Raw genomic sequence first — 22,917 nt, forward strand, 5'->3', positions numbered from 1 at the left:
TACTGAGTGTGGTTTTTTTGGCAGATGCAGGCCAGGAGGAGATGGTCAGTGAACCATGAACCTCTTTTCTCTGCAGGGTCCATGCTTTGAACTGGAGGTAGAGGTGACAACAGGCTCTTTGTAATTTCATCCTGTCACTTTGAATCACACGGGGATCCTTATCAGCAGATCCTTTTTACAGACAACACACAGCACATTACCCTCAATGGCATTTCCTTTTCAAAACAGCATTCTTGTGCTTTGATCAACGTGTAAAGGACAGATGAGAGTTGGGTGCAGTCTGGTTTGATCTACCAGCCTGGGATATGAGAAAAAGAAAGGCATTTGCATAATACATCACTCTGGTTTCAAGAGTCAGGGGCTGGTGTAGTCCACAAACATTCTAGATATAGAAGTGGTAATATTTATGGAGGCAACCTTGAAACCAGATTAGAGTGACACATAATCCCAGAAGGTTTCACATACTGAAGTCTCCAAGCTTAAACTGAACAAATGTTCAGTTGCTTTGCACAGTGTGCTAGTGACCAGCAGCCAGTAAAAGGGTGTGTAAAATTCTCCGTTTTGAGGAAAAGTGCCATCTGAAACTAACTGGGACTTGCATCTGGCTCACTTCTAGGTCACAGCCCTGGCCTGGTTTAGAAAGAGCCATTAATCTGACCTTTTCGAGTCTCCTTGTGCTCTGTATAAATAAGCCTTGGGTATCCTTAGCTCAACCCCCTCCCCTGCAGGTGTGTGTCAGCTCCTGCCACATGAAGGACAAGTCCATTTTCACCTGGAGGTGAAATGCCATGACGGGCATCCTCCAGAGAAGCTCAAGCCGGGCAGCACAGCCTGAAACAGCACTGTCCCCAAGCAGGGCAGCAGTGATGGCAGGCAGGAGGAGAACCCAAGAACCTGGAGTTCTCTCTCTCCTGAGGGGGTTTTGCCATCCACATAGAACTGTGTCAGCGCTGAGGTAAGAAAGAAGAGCTGTGCCCATGGCCAGTGCTTGGAAACTGGCCCGGGGCCATGGGAATCCACGGGAACTCATCCCTGCAGGAAGTTCTCATCCATATATAGCACTTCCTTCCCTGGCAGGGCTGCATGCAGTGCCAGTCTCCCATGCTGGCACTGCTGGAGAGGAATGGGGAGCAGTGGGCAGAGGGGTCAGGGCTGCTGAGGGGATCCTCCCTCACATCCTGTGGGATGGGGGACATGGCACCTGTCTGGCAAACATCTCCACACCTGCTTTGCTGTGTTGAAGTGGGAAGTTAGAAACCTGACTGAGAGTTCTGATCCTCTCTGAACAGGGCTGGGAGGAACCTTGGGGCATTGCTCCTGCTCCAAAGCAGGATCAGCATTACTGAACATTTTCCATACAGGAGCATGTCTACTGGTTTTTCTTTTTAAATTTTTTTTTTAATCCTCAGATTTTAAAGTCCTTACTCTCCTTAAACAACCTTTTCTATGATTTAACCATTTCCAACCCTAGAAAATGTGCCTGGATTGTCCTTGTAACAGTGTTCAGCTGGCAACATTTTGTTTTAGTCCCTAAGGGTAAAAGAAACTTATTCCCTTTCTGTTTGTGGCAGTTTTTTGTGTATTTGTAAACAGTTATCATGTCCACACAGCCTTACAGCCCAGCAGATGTTGTATTGCACTAAATAGTTATATAGTTGTTTGCAGCAGAGACCTTCCCCAGACTAAACATGGGGAAGGTCTCTCTTTGCAGTGGTACAAAGCCAGACCCTGGGCTGCTCCTGAGTTCCCACCAGGCCTCACCTTTCTCAGAGCACACCTGTGGATGTTTCTATGCCCCCAATGGGATGTTTGCCTTCTTCACAGGGCATCACCAATTGATTCTTTGATCCACTCTACACCAGATCTTTATCTGTAAAAGGCCTGGCTAACCAGCAGGCTCCTATCTCACATTGTCATGGATCATATCACATTTGTCTGCGTGGACTTGCACCCTACGTATTTCCAATCCTTTTTCCATTTTGTTGAGGTCATTTTGACTTTGAATCCTAGCCTTCAGAGCACTCATGGCTCTTTCCAGACAGGTCCCATTTGCCAAAGACATAAGCATAACTTTTATTCCTAGATTTGAGTTGTTAATAATAATAATAATAATTTATGAGTGCTTTGCAGGACCAGGGCCCAGGTGGGGTGGGAGAATCAGAAAGTTGTTATGGTTGGGAAAGACCTCCAAGATCACCAAGTCCAGCCACTGACTCAGCACTGTTCACCATGAAACAGTGTCCTCAAATGTCACATCTATGTGGTTCTTGAACATTTCCAGGAATAGTGATTATTCCACCATTTCTCTGGGTACTCTGTTCCAAAGCCTGACCACCCTTTGGGTGAAGAAATTTTTCCTAATACCCAACCTACACATGCAAGCCTAGGAAAAAGTTTAGGATATTTCCTCTTGCCCTATCTCTTGTTACCTGGCCACAACCTCCTTTCAGGTGTAGAGCAATAAAGCTCCTGCTGAGCCTCCTTTTCTCCAGGCTGAGCCCCCCGGCCTTCCTCCCCCAGCTCTGTTCACTTCTCTACACACACTCCAGCCCCTCATTTTCTTTCTTGTCGTGAGGGGCCCAAAACTGAATCCAGTTTTCCAGGTGCGACCTCAGCAGTGCCCAGCACAGAGGCACGGTCACTGCCCTGGAACTGGTGGCCACACTATTGCTGATTCAAAGCAGGATGCCCTTGGCCTCCTTGGCCAGCGTGGGACACAAACAATGGAGGTTCTGCCGGGGCCCACCGTGGTGTGGGATGAAGCGGAGTGGCCGGAGAGAGGAAGGGAGCGGGTTCAGGAGCAGTGCGGGGTTCGGGAGCAGCGCGTGGCCCGCCGCCTTTGTCCGCGGCCGGGCGGGCGGGCAGAGGGCGGCGGCGCGGTGCGGGCCCATGTGGCCGCAGTGCCGCCCGCCGGCGGGCTGGGCCGGAGCATGTGCAGCTGCGGCAGCACCTGGCAAGGAGCCGCAGCGCCGGGGATGTGAACCAGGCGGGGAGGAAGGCCCTTGACTCATCAGATAAATCCAGCCCCGCACGGCTGAGCGAAGGCGGAGGAGGTGCGGCGGTGAGCCGGGGAGGATGGCGGGGGACAGCGAGCAGCGGCTGGAGGAGCAGGGGCAGCCCAGCGGCGGCGAGCCCTTCCTCATCGGGGTCAGCGGCGGCACGGCCAGCGGCAAGGTGCGGGGGTCGGCGGGGGAGCTGCCCGCCAGGCCGGGCCGGCGGCCACATGGCAGCGGCGGCGGCGGCTCCGAGCGGCCGCCCCGCCACGTGCGCTGCTCCCGGCCCGGCCGGGGCTCGGGGCTGATGGAGGAGCCGGGGCCGCGGCTGCGGATGGAGCCGGCTGCCCGGAGAAGGACGGTCCGGGGGAAGGAGCGCGGCCGCCGAGGCCTCTGCCCGGCCGGCGGACGGAGCCCCGCGGACACGTGGAGGGGGTGCGGGGTGGGTGCGGGATTTACTCGCTCCTTCTTTGCGGCCGGAACCTTGTGTCCCTCTGTGGCAGCGGGCAGAGCCGGGGGCCGCTGTGCGGAGCAAGGGCGGCCGCAGCTCGGCCGGGGCAGCGGCAGCATCTCCCTCCCCTCCAGAATCTCTTCTGTGGTCCTGTAGTCAGCGCTTCCCCCGTTCCCCATCACCCGCACCGACCCCAGGCGCTGCCCGCCCCGCAGGGCACCTCGGGGCCGATGCAATTCTTTTAATTTCTACCCCCGCCGGTCGTGCATGGCGGTGCCCTTATCTGCCCAAGTTTAGGGTGGCAGGAGCGGGGATTCTGCAGCAAATGCTGACTCACAGCGGCAGCAGGACCTCCTGGCTGCCGTGCCGGGAGGGGCTGGCCCTTGGCAGCGGCAGGTGGGCGCGGAGCGGGCCGAGGGCTGCGGGCACGGACGGGGCATCGCCCGCCGGGGCAATGCGGGTGTTGCCGGCAGGCTGCTACACCCAAACTGCAGTGCACGGCAGCCTTGCAGCTTTCCAGCGCTTTATTTTCCTTGTTTCGTGCAGTGTGCCCGTGTGAATTTGTTTAACCTCGCTAGGTCACTTTCTTTCTTAATAGGAAAAGAAAATACCTTTTTTTTTTTTTTTTCCTTCTTATTTAAGAGCGGTAAAACAGCTCCGCAGCTCATCAGCACTTATGCAGGGCAGCACGTTCTAGCTGTATTTAGGAAACTATGAATAGATTTGGAAGTAGCTCTATACCTGTGAAATATTTATTGCTGAGGAAACTGAATGTGGGCTGGCACATTCAGAAGGATGAGCCTGGGATCTGCGGGCTGATCTCCGGGGGATCCCTCCTTCTCTTGAAGGCACAACCCAACTGCTGTACCTCAGCCCAGTGTTTTAAGCATGTGTCTCCGAGTTCCCTATTGATTTTTGGACTGCTGTTGCTGCTGCAAGGGGGAAAAATCCAGCTGTAACAGGGGAGGGATGGTGAGAGAGAGGATGCAATCTCCTCCGGTGGGAAGGAAAGCTGGATTGTTCTTGCAGCACAGCTCTGGTGACTCAAACACGCTGGGTTTGTCTGTTCTCTGATGCGTGGGTCTGCCTCTCTGTAGTTGTCCCAATAACATCGCGTCTGGCGCTGCTGAACTGTTATGTCTCTGAACACGGTGTCTCAGGCCCACAAGGTAAAAGCAGTGATTACAGTACAATGCACCGCAGTGGTGCTCGACTTCAAAGTGAAAATGCTCAGGAGCAGCAGGCTGCCTTAGGAAAAAAATAGGGAAATAGTCCTTTTCTAGCAAGGGAGATGTACTAACTGGCTTTTCCTGTCTCTCAGCTTTGATTTCCCCCCCTCCAGTGACTGCTGAAAATCTCTGTGCAGTGTTGCCTGTTGAAGGGAGTCCGGCAGGTCGCTCAGGAGGGAAAGTTGGTGGGAAAAGGCTACAAGAAATATACTGGCAAAAAAACCCCAGGAAACAGGAAAAAAAATGACCTGAGGCTTGTGCCCACAGCTCCTCAGATTCACATTTGGTGTGGCTGCAACGCAGGGATGTGGGGGCTGTCCCTCACCTGCCTGGTGACAGTGGCCTGTGCCGGGTGCTGCAGCACGCTCTGGGAAAGCAGCAATGGGGCTGATGAGGTTTGCTTAGCTCAGGGCTTGCCTGCAGCCAAAATCCAGCCCAGGGGCTGCCGTGCTGATGTGCTGGCTCTGGGTGAAAAGTGAGTGCTAGCAGGGGAGTGAAGCAGGCACCTTTCCCAGTGGGAAAGTGACAGATCCATCCGACTGGCCTCGACACCAATTGCGGGTTGTTGTCCCAACACACCCCTTTGGCAGCGCACCAGCCCGAAGATAACGGAGGGAATTTGCCTTCCAAGGCCCCCTGCAGCTCCTCCCACTGCTGCTTTTGGGTTTGACATGGGGACAATAGGCTCCACAGTCCCCTCCATCCCTCTTGGTGCAGCAGCAGGGTCAGGCTCTGCAAGGATGGGATGTGTTTGTAGCTGGCCATGACTTGTGTGCCGTGGTACCCTAGGGAGGCTGGTGTTGGAAACAACCAGCCTTCCCAAAACGCTGGGATTGTTTGGATAGTGTTCCTTAAATCTGTGAGAACTCAAATTCAAAGGCTGAGCGCTCTTTCCCTAGTGAGCAAAAATGGCTTGAGCAACTTTGCCCACTCAAATAAAGGTAGAACCTTGAGTGCTTTCCTGGTTTTTGGCTCTGGGAAGAAAGCTGGACTGCTGGGAGCAAAACTGGGGAGCTGCAGAGGCCCTGAGCAGTCTGGGATGTCACAGCCCCTGTGAGGGCAGTGCAAGCTGCACAGTGGCTGGTTTGAGTCAGCTCAGCTGGGACAGGCTCTTCACAAAACAAAAAAAAGAGTTGTCCCCTGAAACCCAAGCACTGTGCAGTCTGTGCTTTCCTGGGATGGAGATCACTTGGCATTAAGACCCCCATCCTTCCAAACATGAAGAGCACTGCAACTGCCTCATTCCCTCAGAGCAATTCCCAAGGCTTGTTGTCACATTTTCTTTCACCCTGTCTGTTCTCAAGTGTTCTGCTGGAGTTCTTGTTCCCTCTTACACCCATGGCCTTTGTGCCAGCTGCTCCTGCAGGACATTCCTGACCAGCAAGGACTCTGCGGAGCACAAGGCAGGCAGCCAGGCTGCAGGCTGGAGGAAAGTTCAGCAAACTGGCTGCTGAGATGAGCTGGGAAGTGCTGGGATACCTCCTAAAGCTCTTTGTGTCCTCACTTCAGCTTAGGGACCTTGCAGCTCTGCCAGCAGTGCCTGGAGCAGCTTGCTCCCAGCAGCAGCATCTGGTGCTGGGGTGGCTGCAGGGGTGGGGAGAGCTCTTGGAGCTCAGGCTGAAGCATTAATTGTCCCCACGTGAAGTGAGGTGCTGATTGCTGCCTTCCAACAGGAGCTTGTGAGAAATGACAGATTGCTTTGGTTGGCTGCTCATTGCTCAGATGGCAGTGAGGGCTGAGCATGGGTGCCGCTGCAGCCTTGGAGGTAGTTACATCATTTGGGTCTTGAGTTAGCACATCAAGTTCCCAATGTCTGTTTGAACATGCAGCCTCAGAGTTTCCAGCCTGCAGAGCACCAAGATTACAGCCTTGTGATCAGCCAGGTGTGCTCTTCACTGGCTCCACCACACTGGCAGGGCTGGCTCAGGCTGCCAGGAGGCTGGCATTGCCCTGCCAGGGTGGCACAGCAGTGTTGGCCCCCAGGGAAGGCGGGCTCAGAGCTGCAAGGGGCAGCTCCATCTCTCATGGAGCCTCTTCTGTGACAACTCAGCCCACCAAGGGCAGAGGTCCCCCACAGAGCCTGGGGTCACTGGCACAATGTCACCACCCGGATGGCTGGCACAGAAGGCCAGGGGAGATCCGGGAATGGCTCCCCCACGGGAGGGGGACTAACAGGAATTGCAGCAGCCCTGTGCCGGTTCAGCACCATTTCCTGGTGACGTTGGTTTGTGGCTGGCAGGAGCCCTGCATCACAAGGTCTGACTAGTTAAACACTGGTGTCAACGTGTGCTAGAGACTCATCAAACTTTCTAGCAGAACGTTGTTGTGTGCCAGCCCTGATCAGACTGATCCACAGGGCGTTTTGATGGGTCAGCCCTTTCCTGTTACTGATGGAATATGTGCTTATTATGGAGTCTGCTTACCACAGTCCCGTGGGCTCAGCCAGCTCTGGGCTATGGAGTTTGCAGCAGGGGCTAGAGGAAAATATCCTGTGCCTAAAACCAGAGGATTGGGAGGGATTGTGTTAGAGGGCTTGTTTTCCTCCCTGCGTGTAATCTGTGTTTAGAGCCTCTGTGTGTGCCTGTTTATGCTCCAGCCCTGGATTGCTGATCACATGCACAGTGTCCCAGGGTGAGTGAATAGAAACCTGGCTATCCCCCTCCTGCTCTGCTTGGCCTGTGCCTCACAAAGGGAAAGGCAGGGTGGTGAACCTGCCTGGGAGTGCTTTGGGTGGAGAGACAGGCTTTTGGTTCAGGAATAATACTAAGTTTCCAGTCCTGGTGTTGCCACATGTGTATGCTCCCATTAGGGCTAGAAAGGATGGAATGGGTCATGAACTGGCTGTCTGCAGTCACAGGCATTTGATGGATGCTCTGGGACTCTTCCCAATTTGCTGTCTGTTCTGTGTGTCATCCCAGTCCAAACACTTCCTGGTAGTTTATAATCACCGTAACCTTCAGGAAGAGACCAACATCTGTAACTCGTGTGCTGCAGGAGATAAGGGCAGCATGCTACACAGGACAGCAGAGAAATTAAACAAATAATTACAGTGGTTCCTTATGTTTGATGTGAGGGAAAATCCTGTCAGAGCACAAAACTGGAGACTGTTTTATCCACAGAGGTGTGATGAGGACACCCCAAGCAGGCTGCTGCAGCTGCAGAGCCATGGCCAGCTCCTGCCAAGCCAGCTCCCAATCAGATCCTGCAGGAAGGGCGTTATGGCACTGATATCCCTGGAGATAACCTCTCCCTGCTGGGATGGGACTGCTGCAGTCTGTCCTGGCTCCTGGTTGTGCTCTGGGCCAAGGGCATTGCTCTGTTGGGGAGGACAGTCCTCATGAGCAGCAGCCTGCAGTGGTGGCAGGAGGCTGTGCCTCTCTTTCCACACTTTTGGCACAACCCTTTTCCCCCTCCTGAGGGATCTGGCAGCTCCAGTGTTTCTCTAGGGCTGGAATCACTTGATCTGGCTAAGTCACTTTTGCTGGGTGTCTCAGAGAGTCCCTGGGAAAATGGGAGTTCCTCCCTGCAGCTGGAATGGGACCTTGAACATCCCTCTGCAGTGCTGGGTTCCTTGGGGATGGACAGGCTGCTGTCAGCAGGTGGCTTTTAGCATATCCACCTGCACAAGGCTTAGGATTCTGCCAGCCCAGGACAGGCCTTGCCCTCCTGGGGCTGGAGGCATCAGCTGTGTCCTGGCCCCTTCACCTGGTGGGTGACAGTGGCACTGTCCATCAGCTTTCTCCTTAACACCTATCAGAAGTGATATTCACTGATCGGAGCTACCCAGGAGGGATTGTGGGATAATCTGCATAATAATGTCAGGGAATTAGTCAACTCCTGAAGAATATCTGAGCAGCTGGCTATAGGCCACCAGTGAATGTGAATTAAATATGTAATTAATGTATTCCAAATAAATGTTAGAGGTAGGCCTCCAAACACCCATCTGTTTCTTCCCCTGTGTACCACCTCTCTCCTTTTGGGAAAATATGTTGGATTTCTTCTCTAGATGCCCTCTGCATCTTCCTAGCAGAATAAAGCTGTACTTCTTCCTTGAACACTGCCTGTTTGTGTGCTTGGTTCAGGGGAGGAGTCCTGCAAGGGGAGCTGCAGCTGCTCCTGCTCAGGAATAACCTCTTGGAGCTGTGGCTGGTGTGGTGCTGTGCTGATACCTTCCTCTCCAGGAGGTGTGGGCTGCTTTGCACAGCTTTCCCAGAGAGCAGCTCGAGCACAGAGCCTGGGGGAGTGCAGCTCCAGCCTGGAGCCGAGTTCCCCTCCCTGCAGTGTGTGGGATTTTGGGACCCATGGCAGGAGCCAGGGTCCCTTGGAAAGTCCTGCTTCAGTTCCATGTGGCTGCATGGGAAAGGTCTGCTTGGCAACCACAGAGGCTGCTGGGGCCTGGCTATATTTAGTTGTAACCAAGTTCTGGAGGAGGGAAAGCTCTCTCCTTTTGCTTGAGAAAGCAGCATCCTGTTGCCTGGAGTTTGCTGCAGCTGAATCACCAGCTTTGGCTCGTGGCAAGGTGTGCATGGATGAGGTGGGTATGGAAAGGGGCTGAGCAGAGACAAGAAGCTCTGGCACAGCTCTCATAGTCCTGCAGATGAGTTGTGTCATGTAAGGCATGGCTAGTGATGGGCTTCAAACCCTCCAGCTTGTGTATTGGCATCAAGTCACCTTTCTCAAGGCGTCCTCTGCACTCCTGGGCTTCTTGGAGAAGAAACAGTTGTCTTCTTCCCTGGGAGAAGCAACAAAAGAAGGAATCTGAGCCCAGGTTGCCCCTTCAAGTGGCTGCTAAGTGCCTGTTGTCAGCAAGTGTCCCCTGCCTCCCGACTGAGGCACACTGGCACAGTTCTTTGGAGTCATGCTCTGTTCTTGCTTTACTGGGCATTTGTGGGTCTCCCCAAAACCTGGCTGTGCTCATTTCCAGTTATTATTGATGGATCTTTTCACAGTCACACATGTATGCTGTGCAGTTTTGGGAGAAAAGGGTTTAAGCAGGGAATATCTCATTTATTTGGGGGGACATTTCCTGAGGCTGGGAGTTTCTGTTCCTGTTGTGTAGGGGAGTTTCCAAGCTGTATGTTTCTGGTTTTTCTTCCTTCTTAACAGTGAGTATTTATCAACCAAGGGGAAAAACTGCATGTCCAGCTGTAGGAGTTGTTCACATTGGCATCAGGGACTGCCCCTCATGAGACATTGTTGTTCCTACCACAAATGGTAGTGAAAAAAGGAAAAAACCTTCTCTTGGACCTTGCTGAGGTTCAGGGCCCTGCAAAGGAGAGCTGAATCCAGCCCTGGAGTGGACTGAGGCAAGCTGAACATGCAGGTGCAGTATGTGAGCAGTGCCTGGCCCACACCTGCAGCACCAAGGTGACAATTGTCCAAGGTGTCACCTCCTGTTCCCAGAGCCAGCAGGTGACATCCCTGCTCAGCCAGGCTGAAACTGAGCTCGGTGCTGAGAGCAGGATGTCCTCCTGCTTGTCTTTCTCCACCACTTCAGCCAGCTCTCCAGAGCCCACCAGGGACAAGGGAAGGGTCCAACCTGTGTCTGCCAGGTTGCTTTTTCCAAGAGGCACCATCTGCCCCCAAGCCCTGGATGGCAGATGCAGCTGGGATCCAATCTGTTCCTGGTCTGGAACCTGGAGGGAGGACGTGTTCCTGTCTCCAGCTGCTTTGGGGTGCATTTTATTTAGGCTTTTCTCACTATCAGTGCCTCAGTTTGTGAGGTGTGGAGCTACAGGGTGATTTTTAGAGCTGGTGGAGGCTCTTCTCCACCTTCCAGAATCCACAGACCAGAGAGTAGTGTGCACAAGGCAGAAGGAAGACTGACACCATTTGTGATGATTTTATTGCCAATACACATGCTGAGGTCCAAGGGGAGAGAGTGAATGCAAATCCATGTGCTGCTTTCACTGATTCAAAGGAAAGGAGTCCTGCTCCCTGCCCTGGGCTGGCAAAAGCAGTTTGGGGTGCAGATCCACGTGGAACCTGTGGCTCTGGGGATCTCTCTGAGTGGCTGTGCTGAAGGGCAGTTTATTCCTGATGGCAGAGGGCCTGGGAAGTTTGGTGTCCTGGGCAGCTGTAGCCAAGGCTGAGCCCTGCTGTTCTGTGTCCTGTTGCTGCATGGGCGGGCAGTGGTGTCTGGGGCAGTGAGCAGCCAGGAAAGGTGGAAGAGAAGCACTGAACACACCCCAGTTTTGCAGAACCTATGGGATACAGCTGGATAAACAGTTGTATCAGAGAAGGATTTGGGGAGTGGGAAAACAGAGGAAAAGGAGAGCAGCCAGAGAAGGATTTGGGGAGTGGGAAAACAGAGGAAAAGGAGAGCGTGCTCTGGCTTTGCCTGCCTGTGTGCAAGGGTAAGTGACTGGCACGGACTTGCAGGGCTTTGTTCCGGGTGGGAGCAGCTTGCTGCAGGGCAGGGCTGCCAGCCTGGCTTGGAGAGGCAGGAGAAGAAGGTGGGATGCTCAGGAGACCCCATCCCTGAGCCAAAACCCAAACTGGTGCCCAGGGCTGCCCAGACTGCTGTGGGTGAGCTGGAGCTGGTTCTCTCTGCAGCAGAGCTGAGAGAGCCTCTCCAGCCAGGCTGGGCATGACTCACAGCCCAGTGGCCACAGCCAAGGCAGGTCAGCCTGGCCTGGAGGGAAGAGATGGTCTCTGGAGAGGGGAATGCTGTCAAATCTTCCACTTCTCAGGCAAACAGCCTTGCCCTCTGCCTGCTGGGGTGAGCTCTGCCAGGCATGCACTCCCCTCCCTGCTCCCTCTCACCAGTGCTGCCTTCAGCTCAGAATTTCCAGCCAGGTATGGAGCAGATGGCTGAGCCATCCAGGAGGCAGGAGAACGAAAAGAGCCCCTGGCAGGCTGGGGTAGGCAGGCTGGGGCAAGCACTCTGCTCTTTGCAAGGCACAGGGCTCAGCACAACCCTTGTGGTGGCCAGGGCCAGGAGCAGCTCAGCTGGGCACAGTGTGATTGCTTGAGTGGGAGCTGTTCCCCCTGGCACAGAGCTGCTTTGTCTGGGCAGTGGTGCCATGGGGCAGAGGCAGTGGCTCTCAGTGGCAGGGGCAGTGCTGGCTGCCAGGCTGCAGTGCAGTCACCCCCAAGGACTGCCATGACTAAGGAGAAGGGACTGCAGCAGGCTCTGGGCTTGCCCCCGAGCTGTGCCCTGTGTCCTGTGGCAGTGGTGGCCGTGCCCTGGTGCCAGCAGAGCCGGTGCCAGCCGCCCTGTCCCAGCCTGCTCCGTGGGCAGTGCCAGGTGCCCGCTGCCCGTGCCAGCAGCCAGGCCCACGTGGCTGCTCAGCTGCTGACTCTGCAGTGCCCCAGCCTCCCGTGCCAGCAGGCACCAGGATGTGCTGGCTCCTCCCAGCCTGGCAGCCGTGGCACAGATCCCTGATAAAGTCCCACGGGCTCTCCTCCTCATACCTGGGCTTTGTTTGCTCTCTCTCGTGCTGTGGTGGGGTTTCTGGAATGGGGCAGAGCTGGGGGAGCCAAGACTGCTTTCTGAAGGAGAAAGTGCCCATGGCATGTGGCTGAACCCAGGCAGGAGCCAACTGTTTTTCTGCTGCCACTTGTGCCCAGAATAGGAGCTGTGGGCAGGCTATAGGGGCGCAGGAGAGGGTGGCAGGCAGCAAACTTGGTGCTGCTGTCACATTAAAGGGTACCATGGTGATGCCTCTGGAGCACTTCTGCCTCGGTGGCTTTGGGAAAGCCACAGACTCTTGGCTGTAGGTGCAGCAAGCAGGCAGGGGTGTTACCTGGAGACATCCTCTGTCACAGACACATTTTATGAAAAGTCCTTTTATTAGGATTTTTTCCTCCTGAGAAGCTGAGAGGCCTCAGAGGAAAAAAAACCCAATAATTATCTGCTGCTGTGGGATGCAACAGGTGCATCTTTGATTGGTCCATCTTGTTTTTTTTAATTAATGGTCAGTCACGGTCCGGCTGTCTCGGACTCTCTGGTCAGTCACAAGATTTTATTATCATTCTATTCCTTGCTAGTCTTCTGATGAAATAATTTCTTCTATTCTTTTAGTGTAGTTTTAGTATATAATTTTCTTTTAATATAGTATAGTATAATATAGTAGAGTATAATATAGTATAGTATGTTATATAATGTAGTATAATAATATATAATATAGTATAATATAACATAATATATATTAAAAAATAATAAATCAGCCTTCTGAAACATGGAGTCAAGATCTCATCTCTTCCCTCATCCTGGGACCCCTGGGAGCACCACCACAATCCTCCCTGTGCTGCTCACTTGCTGCTGATGTGCCTCCTTTGCTCTGTTCCTTTGCCAGTCCTCAGTGTGCTCCAAGATTGTGCAGCTGCTGGGGCAGAACGAGGTGGATTATCGCCAGAAGCAGGTGGTGATCGTGAGCCAAGACAGCTTCTACAGGGTGCTCACCTCGGAGCAGAAATCCAAAGCACTCAAAGGCCAGTTCAATTTTGACCACCCAGGTGAGTGGAGAGCAGCCCTGGGGCTCTGCCATGCACTGTGGGGACAGAGATGGAGACCCTTCATGGACACTGGGGCTCTGAATCCTCATGGGATGGCTTAGTCAAGCTCTTGTGGCTGGGACCACCTGTGTGTAATCCCCCCATCTCTCTTAGAAAGGAAATGGGGTGGAGTGTTTGGGATGTGAAAGAGCAGGTTATAACCCTCAAACTCCTTAAGACCCTCCTCTTCCTGCAACAACATCCCCCAGTTTGAACAAGGTTTTCATAGAATTGTAGAATCATGGAATAGTTTGGGTTAGAGGGGACCTTAAAGGTGATATTGTTCCAATACCCTTCACCTAGAGCAGGCAGCAAAGGAACAGATTGGTTTGTGGTGCAGCTGAGTCAGGCCCAGAGAGATCTGGGCTGGCAGAGTCCCTGGAGCCAGCAGCTCCCTGTCCCTCCCTCAAGGAGGGAACCAGCTGTGCAGCTGCTCTGCAAACCCTTCCAGCAAGGGGCCCTGCCCTGTTACCACAACAGGGGCTCTTTGAACCATCTCTGGGCTCGGTGGGAAAATTCCAGAGCTGCTGTCCCTTGGTCCCCAGGAGGACAATGCCAGAGGCAGCGAGCCCTGAGCAAACAGAGCCCTGTCTGTGTGGCTGGAACACTGCTGCAGTCTCTGTCTGAGGGCTGGAGCCCTGGAGGAGATGCCTTCCTGTGCCTGGGCTGACACAAGGACAGTATTGATCTCTGCAGGCCACATCCCAGGCTGCTGCACAGCCACAGAGCCCTGTGGCCTTGCCTGGTCCCTGGGGAGGTGCAGGGCTTTCCTCACTGTGTGTCTGTCTGTCCCCAGTGTGAGGTGCCAACGACTCTGGCTTGGGCAAAGCTCGGCAGCTGGTGGGTGGGAGAGGTTGCAAAGCTGCCTCGGGTAACGTTTCCTCTCTCCTCAGATGCCTTTGACAACGAGCTGATCGTGAAAACGCTCAAAGAGATCACAGAAGGGAAGACGGTCCAGATTCCTGTCTATGACTTTGTCTCCCACTCCAGGTCTAACAGCTGCTCCTGCCTTGCTGTGCCTCTGCTAACGTCCTGTGGCAGCCCTGCCCTCCCCAAACTCCTGCCCTCTGCTTGGGTGCCTAACTGCCAGCACAAAGTTCCCATCCTAACTCCTCCAGCCCTGGGTTAGAGCATCTCAGGCAAAGGGTCTGGAAAGCTGTGTAACCATCCAGCAACATCCAGGCATCAGTGCTGGGTGGTTAATGACCTCCCTTTTCTTCCCCATCCATGGTCCTCTCCCCACAAACTCAGTGTTTGCAACTTTAACAAGCACTCCAGCCTCAAACACCCTGGCAGTGCCAGGAAAGGAGGAGGACAACAATTCCTGCTCCTGTACCACTCCCCTTGCCTGTGTTCAGCTTGTTTTTGCATGCCTGTGTTGGTCGTGGATGGTGTTGCTCTGCTGTGCTTCCCACAAAATCACTGTGCTGTCAGGGAAGTGCTGCCTGCTCCCCAGGGAAGCAGAGCTGGCCGTGCAGGTTCCCTGGGCTTTTTAGCTTGGCACATAACCCTTGTGAGCAGCAGCTGGCCCAGGTAGGGGGAGAAGGGCTGGTGTGCTTCCTGCTTTGCCATTTATCCTTCCAGGAAGTGTACATATGCCTTGGATCCTCTCCACGGTGGTGGGGTAGGTCTGTTCTCTCCTTCTCCTCTCCTTCTCCTCAAGTGTTTTCCCAGGGTTGGAGCAGTGCTTTAGGAGCACAGCTGTTTCCCCCACACCTCTCTCTGTGCTGGCCAGCCTCCCCCAGCAGCAGGGTCTGACTGTGCTCTCCATGCCAGGAAAGAGGAGACGGTGACAGTGTACCCTGCTGACGTGGTGCTCTTCGAGGGCATCCTGGCTTTCTACAGCCAGGAGGTGAGGGACCTGTTCCGCATGAAGCTCTTCGTGGACACGGACGCCGACACCCGTCTGTCCCGCAGAGGTGAGCGGGGACAGAAATGATCTCAACTGCTCTGGGGACACAGGCAGTGACAGTGAGCAGGGACAAAAATGCCCCTGACTGCTCTGGGCACACACAGGCAGTGACAGTGAGCAGCGACAGAAATGTCCCCAACTGGTCTGGGCACACAGTGAGCAGGGGCAGAAATACCCCCAAATGCTCTGGGCACACAGGTAGGTGGCAGTGAGCAGGGACACCAATGCCCTTAACTGCTCTGGGCACACAGGCAGGTGACAGTGAGCAGGGACACCAATGCTCCTAACTGCTCTGGGCACACAGGAAGGTGAAAGTGAGTGGGGACACAAATGCCCTGACTGCTCTGGGCAGCTGGGCACACAGTGAGCAAGGACAGAGATGTACCTAACTGCTCTGGGCACACAGTGAGCAGGGACACAAATGCTCCTAACTGCTTTAGGCACATAAGCAGTGACAGTGAGCAGGGACACCAATGCCCCTGACTGCTCTGGGCACACAGGCAGTGACAGTGAGCAGGGACACCAATGCCCCTGACGGCTCTGGGCACACAGTGAGCAGGGATACCAATGCCCCTGACTGCTCTGGGCACACAGGCAGTGACAGTGAGCAGAGCAGAGCTGGCACAAAGCTGTGAAGAGCTGTGGAGCTTTTCCTGCCCAGTGCAGAGTGTCACTAGGGCAGCTTGTGGCTTGCTCTGTGTGTGTCTCTTGGGATTCAGTGGGATTTTTGCTGCCTTGGCTGGGATTCCTCCTTTGATGAGTGCTGAGTGTGCCGTGTCCTCGCACGGCCCCATGGCACCAGCCCGGTGCCAGCAGCTGAGCAGCAGCTGCTGCCAGTCAGCAGATGCCAGCAGGGAAGAGAGGGCACAGCAGAGCATCTGGGCAGCTCAGTCAGAGCCTGATAGATCCACTCAGGACCTGGGCTGTGGGTGTGCTCTGAGGATGGCATTTGGGCCATGGTGTCCACTGTGGGTGCTGCACATGGGGAGTCCGGTTGTACATTTGTGCAGCCTCTGTGTGGGATGTGGCTTTGGGGGCAAAGAGCCCTAGAAACCAAAGTGTCCCTCTCCAGGACTCCCCAGTCCTGCTGGCTTGGCTGTGGGGTGCCAGCTGACATGGGGAGGGACACCCACACTGCAGGGCCTGCATGACTTGAGATGTCCTTTGTTTCTAAGCAGCTTTGAGGGGTGGGTCACTGATGCAGCACCTCCCGGGTGACTAAAAAATCATCTGGGGACTCCTGGGGCAGAATTCACTTCTGTCTGAACTATTGCTACCCCTGGCTGGCTCTAACAGGCTCCACAGGGTGCCTGGGGATGCAGAAGATGACTGAAGAGGAGCAGTCCCTGCCAGAGCTCTGCGCTGTGACGAGGGGAGCGCGTCTCAGTGCGTCACTCTGGGACTGTGTGTGTGCATGTTCCACTCTGCAGTGGAGCTGGTCTTGCCTGCCCTCCTGCTGTCAGACACATGCAGAGCCTCCTCAGCTGCTGGGATGTCATCAGCACTGATGAACTTCTCCTTTTTAGCAATCCCTCTTGACCCTGCCCGCTGTTCTTGCATGACTCACCCAGGGAGGTGACAGCACAGTCACTTGCAGGGAGATGTGAGATATGCAGGGTCCCAAAATGTGAGCCCTAATCCTTTAAAATGCTGTGCAGGAGCTCAGGGCCACACTCAGCCACAGGGTAGGACACTGTGGTGGTGACAGTGACCCCAGCCAGCAGCTCAGCCCCACACAGCTCCCTGCTCAACCTCCTCTGCTGGGGGAGAATCAGAAGGGTAAGAGTGAGAAAAGTTGTGGGCTGAGACAAAGACAGTTTATGAAGTAAAGCAAAAGCCACAAGGCAAGCAAAAGGAGGAATTTGTCACCACTTCCCGTGGGCAGGCAGGTGTTCAGCCATCCCCAGGAAAGCAGGGCACCATGGTGTGTGATGGGTATGTGGGAAGACAAGTGCCATCACTTTGAATGTCTCCTCTCACCTTCCTCCTTCTTCCCCAGCTTTCTGTCATCATGAGGGACATGGTTTGGGTCAGTCAGGGTCAGCTGTCCCAGCTGTGTCCCTTCCCCCACTGTGGGGTGGGGTGAGGAGCAGCAAAGGCCTTGGATCTGTGTGAGCAGTGCTCAGCAATAACAAAAACATCCCTGTGTTATCTGTGCTGTTTTCAGCACAAATCCAAAACACAGCCCCACACCAGCCACTGTGAGGAAATTTAACTCTCTCCCCACCAAAACCAGCACATTCTCCAGCCCTTATTCCAAACCACTTAAATCATGCTCAGGCCCCACACTCTCCAGTCCATTCTCATTCCTCACCTTTGGTGTTTCACACAAATATCAATCCTCTATTTTATGGAATGCCATGTAACAGATCTGAGTGTCCACTGAATTAATTTAGCCCCTGACTTTGGGCTCCATCTGTCCTAGTGGTCATTCAGGACAGGAGAAGGTGGTGTGGAGTTGTGGGGTCACTGCTGTGCTCACACTGCTCTTGTGAGCCTTGTACTTTTCCCACCCACCATCAACCACTTGCAAAAGGGCAGCTTTGCTGATGGAGGTGCTGCTGTCTCCTGGTTACTGCAGCTCATTGTTCTCCTGCTAGAAATCTGCCCATTTCCCTGCCATCAGCAGTTGGTAGGACCATTGCAGCATCAAATCTGTTTACTGCATGTCTGCCTGTCATTTCTGGGAAAGGAGAGCCTGTGTGAGAGGTGCCAAAGGTATAATCATGTCCCTGGAACGTGGCTGGAGGCAACTCCTCACCAAAGTTGGGATCTTGTGCTGTGATGTGGCCCTGAGTCATCTTTGTGTCCCAGAAGCCCTAAAGGGTTGCAGACTTGGGTTTTCAGCTGGGCAGCAGCAGGAGCTGAGGTTCCTGGAAGTGCAGCTGACAGCTCAGTTAATCAGCAGTGCTGGGGTTCAGTGTGTGCAGCTCACACTGTGCCCACCTCAGAAGTTCTGCTAGCAGAGTGCAAGGGGCAAGCTCTGCCAGGTGCCTCAGACAGGGATCCATGGGGCTCAGGGACCTCATTGTGGCTAAGCTCCCTCACTGCCCTGTCCTTGGCCAGTTTCCCTAAAAAAGAAACCAGGTCACATGCATGTTTTGGGTCCAGTTTGAGTTTGGACCTACTGGCTTCAGAGAGGTGCCAATCTGTCCTTGGGATGTTTGCCTGCCCTGCCAGCAATCGCTCAGGACAGGGTGTGTGGTTTTACCTGGGGCCTGCTGCTTTGGGGTCAGGTACAGCAGCGGGTGTTTGACCTGTGTTTGTGTGTGAGGTGGTTGTCCTGCCCTGGGAAGAAGCAGGAGAGCTTTGCCCTGTCAGGACCAGCCTCTGCCCAGCTCACAGGCCTGCTGCACCCCAGAAAATAAGGTGTGGGAGCTGAGAAACAAGAATCTTATATTTTCCCTGCCTCTTTTTCTGTTGTTCAAGCTGGGGCTCGCTCCTGCTCTCTGGAGAAGCTGCTGCTGGTTCCCATCCTGCTGCCAGCCCTTTCCCCCATCACTTCCCCCTGCAGGGCTGTGAAAGGCCACACTGTGAAGCTGCTGGCCAAGGACAAACAGAGCCACGGGGGCAGTGCCAGAGCAGTGTCCTGGCCCTGAGAGCACACAGGCAGTGCTGCCCAGCAGGTCAGGCAGGCTGGCAGGGCAGCGCTGTGCCTTGGCTCTGCCTGGGACACGAGGGAAGGCTCATTCCAAAGCCAGTGCCAGGCACTCACATGCTGGGGGAAAGCCAGCAGCCCCCTGGGGACAGCCAAGAGCTGTCTGCTCAGCCACAGGGCTGCTTTGGCTCTTCCCTGAGGCTTGAATTCCTGCTGAACTGGGCCACTTGTCCACACTGAAGTGGTGTCAGACTGGAGATGGCACTGGCCCAAACAGCTCATGCAAGCAGGGTGGAAGGCCTGAGTGGCAGAACAAGCAGGAGGCCAGCTTGCTCTCCTGCCTTTGGGCTTCCTCCTGAGCTGACCCCCTCACCTCTGCTTCTCCTGCTAGCTGGGGACAGCACAAGGAGCCTGGCAGAGCTGTGGAGCTGGGTGGGTTTTATTCTCCCCACCTCTGCAGATTTGAGTTAAACTGTGCCTTAATGTGTGTGTGGCTGAACCCCACTGATTTTCTACTTTTTGGGCACCTCTGCACAGGGATGGCAGAGACAGGCAGGGCAGAGTGACAGGGGGGAGGCAGGGCTGAGGCTGGGAGCACTCAGGACTGGGCTGACACTGGTTACAGCTGGAATGTGCATGCAGAGCTGAAAAGGGGGCCAAGAAAAGCCCTTGGCCAGGTCAGGCAGCCCTTGGCTCCCAGGAAGATTTGGAAGGAGCTGGGCTGGGATGTGCTCAGACACATGGACAGCAGCTTGCAGGAACAGAGATCTCAGGGAAAATATCCAAAGGCTGTACTTAGTGAAGGGAAAGGGGGTGGAGAGAGTTGTGCCTCAGCTCCTGACTGTGCCTTCCACCTTCCCCTCAGTGCTCCGAGACATCAGCGAGCGAGGCAGGGACCTGGAGCAGATCCTGTCTCAGTACATCACCTTTGTCAAGCCTGCCTTCGAGGAGTTCTGCCTGCCGGTGAGTCAGGGGAGTGCACCGTGAGAGTGCTGCAACAGGAGCACTCTGTGCCTGCCCAGGGCTCAGATCTGCCCCCTGTGCCTTCCTCTCTCTCTGCAGCCAGGGCAGGCTGTGATGGGGGCTGTTTATACGGCCACTGCCTTCCCGGTGAGATCACCCTTCCCTTTGGGAAGGCAGCATGGCCAGAGGAATCCCTCCCTGGGCAAGGGCTGACAAACCTCTGGGCAGCTCAGCCTGGCAGGGAGGATCCTTGGCTGTATTTAGCTGGGGAATGGGAGGTCTCTGCCCCCAGGCAGTGTTTGCTGTGTCTGCCTCCTCTTTTGGGCTGTGCTGCCTGCCCTTTTCACCCTGCAGTGCTGCTGCCTTCGTTCTTGGGAGAGCAGGGCAGCTTCTTCCTTCTGCCTGTGCAGTGGGATATGTGGCTGCTGAGTGGCCAGGGGGACAAGGCCTGCCTGGAGAAAGGAAACTCCTTTGGGAGCTGATAACAGAGCCAAGGCTGCCTGGCAGGCAGGGACTGTGTGGGGGAATTTACTGCAGGATTGCATGGAAATAACATGTTTGCAGATCAGCCATTGTACACCTTTCCTGGCTCTCATGGAGAGCAGCCTGTGCCTTGCTTCTCAAGGCTTCTCAAGCAGATGTGGTAATGAAGATTTTTATATTTTTACATGAGGATTATTTTTTAGTTCTGGAGGAAGTGAGCAAGCAGAGTCCTGAAACCTGGGAACTGCTGGCCAGCACCACAGGCAGGAATTAAACTGTGCCTCCCACCTTGGGAGCATCCCTATGCCTGTCTGCCTGGTCAGCTCTGCCCCTTACCTTTAGAGGGGCTCATTCTGTGCTGCAAGATCTTTTCCTGGCTCTTGCACAGCTCTCTTTTTTCAGTCTCACTTAGCTGTGGCTCTGGGGACCAATTCCAAAGCCCAGAAAGGCTTTTCCTGAGAGGCAGGTCCAGCTTGCAAGGCTCCTCTTCTAAATCCAGTTTTTCAGAGCAGCAGATGCTGCATCAGGCTCTTCTGATGAAGAGTCTGTAGGAGAATGAAGTGTGAAACAAGGAGGGCACAGAACTGCCTTGTTTCTACCCACAGCTTTGCAGTGGTCTGCTCCCACTTCCAACCTGGTGTTGGCTCAGCACCCACTGCTGCTGTTATTTGACTCCTAAAGCAGCTCTGAGCCAAGTACTGAAATGGTCCAGCATATCCTGGTGGTTTTTGATATGTCTGGAAGCACTTGGAGGTGTCAGGTGTCACCCATCAGCCCAGCTGGCTTGGTGGGGCTTGGCTGTCAGCTGTAAAACTGCCACAAATGAGGAGGAGACTGAGACTGGCACCTGCAGGGGAATCTAGGTCAGGATTGGTGTCCTGAATCACACCTCTGCAAGTGGTGTGGTAGAGAATTCTCCCCCCTTCCCAGGCAGATCTGGTGGCTGTGCCCAAGCATGCCAGCTCGTGCTCTTGGAGCAAGTCTGGGGTGGATTCAGGGGGAATGGTGTTCCCAAGAGCATCAGCTGCTGGAGTCCTGTGATTATGAGGCTTCTTAATTGCAGGTTTTGGTCAGGGTGCCTCTTACTGGCTTCTGTATGAGCTCATGAAAATGGAGTCAGGGCACAAAGCATGGCCCTTGAAACACAGCAGAACACAAATAAGAGCGTCCAAAATGTATTATCAGCAATGACATCCCTCCCAGAGGGTCTGGGGAGGGCAAGGAGCTGCCCCAGGGAGCAGGGACAATGCCCCAGCCCGCTGTCTCTCCACTTTTTCCCTGTAACAAAGTGCTCTCTCTCCTCCCAGACCAAGAAATACGCTGATGTGATCATTCCCAGAGGAGCAGATAATGAAGGTAAGCACCAGGCCCTGCTGCTCTGCCCTGGCAGCCAGACTTGGGCTGTTGCTGCTGCAGTGGAGTTAGGATGGAGCTGTCCCAGAGAGGACTCAGGCCACTGCCTGAGAGCAGCACTGCCAAGAGAGTGCTGCTACCACAGGTGTGCCGAGATGAGCCTGTTCCCTTTGCTCCTGCTTGGAGCATTATTGACTGGGAGTTTGTGTTCTTCTAATGCCTCCAGGCTAGCTCTTGGTTCATCCCATACAAAAGGCAATGTGCAGCTGGGTCAGCCAGGCTGGAATCAGCCTGAGTGTCCTGGCTGGATTCAGCCTGAGTGTTCTGGCTGGGGTCAGCCTGGGCATCCTGGCTGGATTCAGCCTGAGTGTCCTGGCTGGATTCAGCCTGAGTGTTCTGGCTGGGGTCAGCCCGACCACCCTGGCTGGATTGAGCCTGAGTGCTCTGGCTGGATTCAGCCTGAGTGCTCTGGCTGGATTCAGCCTGACCATGCTGGCTGGGAGCAGCCTGGGCATCCTGGCTGGATTCAGCCTGACCATCCTGACTGGGATCAGCCCCACCACCCCGTCTGGATTCAGCCTGACTATCCTGGCTTGAGTGGCAGAGGGATCAGTCCTGGGGGGGAATAGGAGGGGACAACATTGGGAGGGACAGCAGGGCCACAACCCTACCTCAGCTCTGCTTGATCTTTGCATCCATCCTAACACTCTCTCTCCCCCTTTTGCTCACAGTGGCCATAAACCTGATAGTGCAGCACATCCAGGACATTCTTAACGGAGGACTCAGCAAACGCCAGAGCAACGGGTACCTGAATGGCTACACTCCCCCGCGCCAGCGGCAGCCCTCAGAGTCCAGCAGCCGGCCCCACTGACCCGGGCAGAGCCGAGGCCAGCACGGCCCCTCTGTACATACTGTCCACTCGTTCCCCCCTTATCTATTTAAGAAACCAGACGGAGACGAATGCCTTTAATTTTGTATGTTGGAGTTGCCCAACGAGAAGCAGCCGGTTGCTCGGGAGCCCGGACCACCCTCAGCTCCCGGCCTCGCTCCATAACTCCTCCAGCACGGATCCGGCTATAAACCTCTATAAATATAGAATTGCTCTATTTTTGCGTAAATGCAGAATAACGTAAAATTAATTGCTGTCAGGTATTTGCCAGGCTCAGTGTTGCTGGGAGGGAGTGGGGAAAAGGGGATTCTAGGAGGTGTTGGTGTCAGGAACTTCACCTCAAACTCGGTAAGGAAGGAAGAACTGTGGTGGTTTCCATCCTGGGCAGCCTGAGTGTTACACCTGGGTTGGGTTTGTCTGTTCCTACCATTGCTGTTCAGGGGCACGCAGCCTGCTTCTGGCAGCTGGGAGAATGATGGGGAATGATCTCCCCCTGTCTCTGCAGCTCCAAGTCTCAGCCTTTCAACAGAGTGTGGCCTGAATGTTA

The 22,917-nt window shown here is 54.6% G+C and overlaps 1 protein-coding gene across 1 annotated transcript; it reads left to right on the forward strand.

Moving 5' to 3' along the window:
* The first annotated feature begins 2,897 nt into the window (after nucleotides 1–2,897).
* Nucleotides 2,898–22,917, forward strand: UCK2 (uridine-cytidine kinase 2). Its single transcript, XM_064719488.1, has 7 exons — nucleotides 2,898–3,174; nucleotides 12,974–13,133; nucleotides 14,066–14,162; nucleotides 14,949–15,091; nucleotides 19,548–19,645; nucleotides 21,436–21,484; nucleotides 22,213–22,917. Exons 1-7 carry the CDS (start codon nucleotides 3,076–3,078, stop codon nucleotides 22,350–22,352), a joined length of 786 nt encoding a protein of 261 aa, XP_064575558.1. The 5' UTR covers nucleotides 2,898–3,075; the 3' UTR covers nucleotides 22,353–22,917.

The sequence above is a fragment of the Zonotrichia leucophrys genome, chromosome 8 (assembly GCF_028769735.1).
Source record: "Zonotrichia leucophrys gambelii isolate GWCS_2022_RI chromosome 8, RI_Zleu_2.0, whole genome shotgun sequence".
NCBI classification, from domain to species: domain Eukaryota; kingdom Metazoa; phylum Chordata; class Aves; order Passeriformes; family Passerellidae; genus Zonotrichia; species Zonotrichia leucophrys.

Excerpts from the sequence above, each read along its gene's own strand:
- UCK2 (XM_064719488.1), top strand. The coding sequence starts at position 3,076 with ATGGCGGGGGACAGCGAGCAGCGGCTGGAGGAGCAGGGGCAGCCCAGC. Across the intron at positions 3,175-12,973 it reads GCGGCACGGCCAGCGGCAAG|TCCTCAGTGTGCTCCAAGAT; the intron begins GTGCGGGGGTCG and ends TTCCTTTGCCAG. Across the intron at positions 14,163-14,948 it reads GACTTTGTCTCCCACTCCAG|GAAAGAGGAGACGGTGACAG; the intron begins GTCTAACAGCTG and ends TCTCCATGCCAG.